At 38.1% G+C, this 7,576-nt stretch overlaps 1 protein-coding gene across 2 annotated transcripts in view; it reads left to right on the top strand.

The window, feature by feature from the left end:
• wdr54 (WD repeat domain 54) overlaps positions 1-3,455 on the top strand; it is a 7,718-nt gene extending 4,263 nt beyond the window's left edge. For both annotated transcript variants that reach the window (XM_082553483.1, XM_082553482.1), the window contains exons 6-10: positions 81-208; positions 375-475; positions 1,264-1,426; positions 1,628-1,702; positions 1,877-3,455. In XM_082553483.1, coding sequence (XP_082409609.1) covers positions 81-208; positions 375-475; positions 1,264-1,426; positions 1,628-1,702; positions 1,877-2,008 — 599 coding nt within the window. In that variant the 3' untranslated portion in view covers positions 2,009-3,455. The remainder of the gene's footprint in view (positions 1-80; positions 209-374; positions 476-1,263; positions 1,427-1,627; positions 1,703-1,876) is intronic.
• The last annotated feature ends 4,121 nt before the right edge of the window (positions 3,456-7,576 follow it).

Here is a 7,576-nt window from a genome sequence, read left to right as displayed (position 1 = left end):
TGGAATTTTTGTCTTTTCAGTTTTTGTGTAGTCAAAAGAGCACAGGTCTACAGTCTACTTGTCTCTTTCTCATTCTATAGGAGTTTCATCTGGTGCAATTTTAGTATTTGATGTGCCCAGTAAAGGAAGTAATATTACCTTGTCTGAAGTCCTGGAGGAGCACAAAGAATCCATCACTGACATGGCCTCAGAGTGCTCTGGCAGCCAGGTAAGGCACATATGTGTGTTTTGCAATCTGTCACAGTCTTTGTTTGTACATGACAGTGTACGCCTCTTGCATGAGTCATAGATTAAATGAATAAATACCTTATGTAATAATTATAACAACTATGATCGTTCTATGAATTACAATATCCTTTTCTCTGTTCCTTTAGGAGTGCATAGCTAATCTTGTCACTGCAGATGATGGGGGAAATCTATGTGTGTGGAAGTCTGGGGAGGAGTTTCAGCTGCTCAACAAAATCCCTGGTTTTGAGTAAGTTCACTGAAGCTTTTTTCTACAGTGTTGTCTTGAGCCACACCTTTCGTCATATTGCTTTTAAGGACCCATTGGTCTTGAACAGTAGTTCTCTGGGTTTTCTGAAGTTATTTAAAAAGTTTTTGTTTGGACACTAGTTGCTTTTTCAGTCATTTTCAGTTCAGTCCTTGTACCCGACCATTTTCAGAAGGATGTTTTTTGTTTGCTAAGCCACTGAACACTGACCCATTAATTATTCAAGCATGACATTCTACCTAACCATTGTTGTGTTTAATAATAGACAACTGAGCTTAGAAGAAATTTTTAAATGGTATCTTTAGCCTCTGTTACTAGGAGCCTGTTGCAAAAAATATGTAGTGTGTTCTCATTTCTTAATTGATTTAATGAAAAATGCTTAAGATAGCACAGTTTGACAGAAATAAAATATTTTTCAATAAGATGCTTCTCAAAGAGCTGTTGCCAGAAAACCTAGGATATCTTGGCATGGTGTGCAGTGGATCCTTAAAAACTTTGAGGATACAGAACAAGTGGAAGAGAAAATAAGAAGTGGCACAAAAATCAATTTTACAACAGATTAATGCTATATTAAAGTCATATCATTAAGAAATAGGGGGGGGGAAATCCAGCAAAGACTTGATTCAGGACTTGAAAAATGCTGTCTGTTCTGACCGAAGGTATTTTTTACACTGACTTATTTATGTGTTTTATTTCCTGACATTCTCTAATCTAATATAAAATATAGTTTCTGTTGGTTCCCTGATGGCATTGGTCCTCAATGTTTTCAGTATGAGCTGCTCATCTGTCAAGTTGTGGAAGGGCACAGCGGTGGCAGGTTACGGCACAGGCCAGATTCGACTCTACGAGGCAGTTACGGGAATTTTGCATGCTGAGATCAACGCTCATGCTCGCTGGATATACTCAGTAGACATTGCTCCTTTTTCTGGATTGGTGAGTTGTATCAAAAAGATGTATAATAATGCCTTTTTTATTTAGCTTTTTCACAGCTGAAAGTAACAGATTCATCTTTGTCAGTTTGACAATAATTAGTGAAAATTTGAAGTATATTTACATTTAAACATATTTTTAGTAGTAATATTAATAGTTTACCTCAAATCACCTGAAAGATGACCATCTCCTTCTCTACGCTAGCTTTTATCTGCTGCTGAGGACTCTCTTGTCAGAGTATGGCACATGACTATCACCCCAGAGACCAACAGTGTGGAGGTAAGTGGTCCCAAGACAGACTACAAAGCATATTTCCTGAATACATTTAAAAAAGAGGGACAGTTCATTGCAGTCTCCCCCAGTCATCCTACACACCTGGATGACTGACACAAGATGACTTATGTCTTACTCTCAAACAGAACCTGACTGTGTGTTTTTCTCATTTCCTCTTAGGTTGCGCATTTGCATAACGAGTGTGTGACAGATACACAAATCTGTGGCGCCAGGTTCTGTGATGGCGATGGCTATGCCTTTGCAGTGACAGGCTATGATCTGAGTGAGATTATCCGCTACATCCAGTCATAGGACTCTAACGTCATTATGGCTAAGTGTATTCATTGGTTTGTTTGGTATATGGAACAGTTTTTTGGAGGTATTTTGGTATTTGTTTGTACATCTGCAGGCCTGTATCCACAAAAAGCTGGTAAACTGTGTAAAATGTATTTTTTAAAATCATTTCAGTAAGTAGTAGTTATTTGAAAAATAGCACAAAGACACAATGTCAACTGTTGAAACTTTAAAAAATTATATATATTTTTTAGAAGCATATATGCTGATTTTAAATCTGGTGTAAGCAGAACATTTCAGAAATGTTGTAACAGGGCAAATAAACGATTGCAAAAGCTGTGTAAAGACGAAAGTCATATTTAAAATAAATTCCATACCCGGGACCTTCTCTGAGTTTCAACTAATTTAAGATTAACTGAGGTGAAACGTAAAGCTTATTTTGAGTCAAACCACTGCATCTGCCCAGCTAAGGAGGAAAAGAACCATCCTGTCTGTTATCAGCACAGAGTTCAAAAATCAGCATCTGTAATAGTGTCAGAGTGCTGTAGTGCACACAGCATTGCTCTTTACATTTTTTTCTTTGGGCTACTTTTTCACTTATTTTCAGTGCGATCCTTGTTGCTGACAATTTCCAGGGGAATGGTTTTTTTTGTTAAGCTGCTTAACACTGACCTGTAAATCATTCAAGCATGAAAAAGCCCTTAACTGGTGTTGTGTCAACAGAGAACTTAGCAAACAAGCTGTTTTAAATAGTATTTTTAGCCCTGTAGCATGGTGGAGTGGTGGTTAGCACTGTTGCCTCACAGCAAGGTTGAATTTCCGCCATCTGCCTCGGGCCTTTTTGTATGGAGTTTGCTCTCTGTGTCAGTTTGGGTTCTCTGCAGGTGCTGTGGCTTCCTTCCACAATCCAAAGACATGCGTCCAAATATTGACTTTCAAGCTCTTTAGAACTGTACAGACTTTGTGTTTGTCTTACATACTGTATTTGTACTTATATTTGTAGATGTTTCAGTGCATCATTTAACCTATTTCCTATTTTCTCAGCATAATATAAATAAATAATGAATAGTTAATTACATACAATGCAGTAAAGTAAGTGCTGAATTGTTGAAGAGTTCCCCTGTTGTGCAAGAGAAGGAAAATAATTTGCTTGAATACTGTGGAAAGAAAAAGGGATTCGTAACAGTGGTAAACGCCTCTCCCAGTGTTTTATAATTAGCTTTGGGTTTTTGTTTTTCAATTCAGTGTTTCGTTTAAATCATTAGTAATACAATTCATATTTTAAGTATTTAACAAATCTTTAGAACTTTTAGAAAGATTTGGTACAATGGTTTTAAAATAGTTGTACAGGAAACTATTGTGAATGTGTTTGAAGAAGAAATTTATGTGACTGTATCTTTAAAACATTATTCTTTTCAGGCATAATGTGTAAAATAACTACACCAGTAAACACTTTATAAGGAAAGCCGTGCTTGACTTTTTATTTTGTAATTCCAAAATGCAACAGGAGATGGGGTTGTGGGCTAATATTTTTAGCAAGAGGCTGCAGGACATGTAGTTAACTAGAGAGCAGTATGGAGTTGGGTTATTTTATCTTAGTTTCTTCTGGGTTATTGACAGTCAGACTCTTCCAAAAAGGCCAAATTATGGTTGGATACTGTGTGCAGACTGCTGGACACGGGCATTTTATATTGCTAAGTATACACGCACATATTACAGATGGAGGTCAACCTTTTTATTAAAGTGGCTAATTGCTGAGATGGGTTCATTCCTATCCCATGTCTAGTCTAACATCTGTCAGATTTCTCATGTCTAGTCTAACATCTGTCAGATTTCTCATGTCTAGTCTAACATCTGTCAGATTTCAGAATTTTAGTTGGTCAAAGTTTTTTTTACAGTCTATTTTGCTATCAGTTTAGATGACATATGCAACGCATTTATTGCCTTTTTAATTATTATTATTATTTTTCCTCCACCAGTGCGGGACCTGAAGCTGAAGCTGTGGTAGTTTTCAGTCTAGCTGTTTGTTTGTCAGTTGGCAATATTGTGAAAAAAGCACCAGGGCAAAGTTCATGGAACCTGGAAAGCTGCAAGTTACCTGGTTAAAACCAGTTGTCCTTGTTAGAGGAGTTAACACACGTTTATATTGGATAAAAGAACGTCTCAGTGTAGTTTACTGTTTGCACGAACTTTAATGAAAACACATAAAATCTGCTTCTTTATTTTACCCAATGCTGTAGATTTGCTTTGCAAATAATGCAAGAGAATCATTACAAAGTACAACAGAGATAACGTTTTCTAGGATTTTCTTTTTTATTGAAATGACCTTAACTGAAAACTAAACTTGCCATTGTCTTGTCCTATACTACTCATTTTATGACAGGTCATATGAGCCTCTTTGTTTTTTGTTTTTTTATTAAGTTCATGTCGGGCAAACAGGTATCATAATTCCACCTTATCATGACAAGATAAGAAGAATCAGGTCAGCGAGGAATCGTGTGCTATTTGTCAGGCTAGAGCTAAGCATGTATTAAATCCCAGGGTTCTAGTCTTTTCTGGTTTGCAGTCAACACCGGTCACGTAACATCAGCTGACAGGACTGTTTTGAACTCACACACGGCAACTTATGTAACTTAAATTTGGTTGGTGCCAACTTACAGCCATGTCAGTGATCTGGTTGCATCAAAATGTGAATCATATACGTGTGCGACAGTGTCATAAACACGCAGTCTTTATGGGATCAATAACTTTGGCTGTGTAATATTGTGTCATGCTCCCCAGCTGCCTGGAGTGAAGTGGATAACTAAACTGGCAGGAGAGGGATGGTGACGGACTAAACTGTCAATATGAGGTCCCAAATGACATAGATACTGAGATTACATAACTAACTGGAACAGTACACACAGAGAGATGCCAAGGTTGGTCAAAAGTGACACATGAAAGAAGCAACGAATTAACAGAAAACAAAAAGAACTGAAGGCCTGTAGGTAGAAAATGAGAATAAGACGTGAAACACGTGAAGACAAACAGCTGCAGTGATATATTCCTTGTTAACTGAGCCAATAGTGCTGCTCGGTTCTCCAGCCCTGTACACAGCCGCAGGGCCACTCATGCTGTGTACTGCCACAATACTTGTCAATAGTTGGCTTTTAGGTGTAACACACAGCTGAGCACACAATGTCGGGGAGATAAGACCTAAGCATGAACTATTCTATGATATAAATGTGGATGTATGTTAGTGCATGTGTGCCACGTAATAACACTATTGAAGCAATGTTCTCCTCATATTCCCTGGTAGACTGTCTGAAATCTTTTATTAATGAGAGTGACAAGACAAAAATAGATTTAACCAGACCCTCAATGAAAGGCCCTGATGTGTCACTTCAATAAAGTCACAGAGGAAACGCTGATGACAACACGAGTATGACTTTTCCCCTCTGAAAAGTAATCGTGGAACAATCACAGTACCGGCCTTTTGTCTAGTTATCTCAGCATTTAAGGCACGTTTGAGTTTCTATTTCTACAACTGAAAAAGCAAATAACCAACAAAACAAGTTCGTTTGGTGCTCTGCCCAAACTGCTGATGGGTTTCGACCGAGCCCGGATGGTATAAAAACCATGCTGCAATACAAGTTCATTCATCAAGGCCGGTTGAGGCATTATGAATTAGCAGGTGTGGTAAATACCACACCATGTATAACAACATCAGTATCTTTGAATCTGTTTGCTTTTTCTTCTTCATTATTGTTGTGGAGAAAAGCTATTTATTCCTTACCAATCCAACCTTGTGGCAGCTGCCTAGGACTGTGTCCCTAAGCCTGCTGGGATAGAGGCTCACCAGGGGGGATGAAGAGCCTAAAGCGCCTCCAGCTTGCTGCCACAGACAGACCAGCTCTCTGACGAAGCAATCAGAAAACCAGCTCCTAAAGACAGGCTGCATAAATAGATCTTCCATTTTAAACACACTGAAATATGAAGGAGGGGCACACCACAAACTGACGGAGCTGAAAAGAACTGCCATTGCTGACTGATGGACGTGCAGATAGATTGTGGCCTTAAGGCAGACAAGCAAAGACCAGCAGAACTAGTTCAAAATATATATGTAACTGATTAACAAATGCTAGTTTTTGCACAGTTTTTAAGTTGTATCTCCATAGATGTCTTCAGGATGGTTAGGTTCTTATCCAGGGAATTGAATCAGTTTTCAAAGCCATAGTTATAAAGACCTATGTTCAGCTAGAAGAAGACCAAGGAGACACATACCAGATGACCCCTATAAAGTCTTGATCTTAACATTCAGCCAGTGTGGGCAGTGACATTGAGACAAGCCTAAATCCACAAAAGAATTCATCCAAACTGGTGTTTTGGGATAGTGATTGTGGTATGGTGGACCTATATGGCTCTAATAAGAACAACCCATTGTTAAACTGATCATGTAGTTTATATCCCAACTTATAGCTAGGTGTCAAAGTACTCTCTGCGAAAAAGCACCAAAAGCAGACACTGAACGATAGCAATATTCCAAATGATGCTTGTTTATTCTGTATGAGATATTTTTCCATTTAAACATTCAAAAATGGATTGAAGACAGTTGGGGGGAGCACACATCATCACCTTTCAAATTGATATGGAAAGCTGTTAGCAAACAGCTCCTTATTACCAGCAGTTATGGGACAATATTAATATTAATTTAAAGTCTTGTTTCCGTCTTTCTTTTTCCATGCAAGGCAACAGTACAAGACGTTGCTAGCTGCTACATCAGTTTTTTCTTTTTGCTTAAACAAACTGTGTGCAGTCACTAAACACACCACTCTGGTCAAAATGAGCCGTAAAGTGCAGATGCTATTCAGGTGTAAATACTCTGTAGCTTTTATGACTATGAGCCATTCATCTCCACACTCAGACTCACAAACATAATTCATGCAGGTGTATGTACTGATAAATGTATTAAGCATCATCTAAAACAGTCAATCCACTCCAGAACTGCAAAGTGATAAAAAAAAATACTTACACTCTGAACTGTAAATTGCTGAAATAAGCTTTATTGCAGTCATCTTTTCATATTTGGAGCAATTATAGTTGTATATATTAAGTAATTTATTTCAAATGGACTTTACGTGCTTGATGTGTTCAAATTATTTGCCTAAACAGTTTGCAGAAAAAAATTCAAGTGCTTCAAAACAGGTGAAACAGGCTGAGTAGTAGAAAGGTAGTAGAAAGTAGGGTGTGTAAACTGTAGTAGATGATTATGATCATTGGAATGCAGACGGACTGGAGACTCCATCCAGCCTTCAAACAAAAATATACCACTGACACAAATGGGTGGATATAAATTGCAGTAGGATAGATCTGTTCTATTGCAACAAACTAGATTATAGTTAAGCCGGGATAACCCATTCACCTCTGTAGCCACAGCTTCCGTGCATCACAAGACTGAGACTGAAAGCTACACCCACACATGTCCAAACCAAGGCAAGCCACCTTTCCTGTCTGTGTGGGCCTCTAATTTGGGGAAAATGACTAAACATCCAGTAAAAACTGACTCACTATATCCCAAATGTTCTCTAAAAATCACGAGAAGTTGAG

This window comes from Aulonocara stuartgranti (genome assembly GCF_965226115.1).
Source record: "Aulonocara stuartgranti genome assembly, chromosome: 12".
Lineage (NCBI taxonomy): Eukaryota > Metazoa > Chordata > Actinopteri > Cichliformes > Cichlidae > Aulonocara > Aulonocara stuartgranti.
The sequence above is the reverse complement of the archived record's forward strand: the minus strand, read 5'-3'. Positions and strand labels throughout refer to the sequence as shown.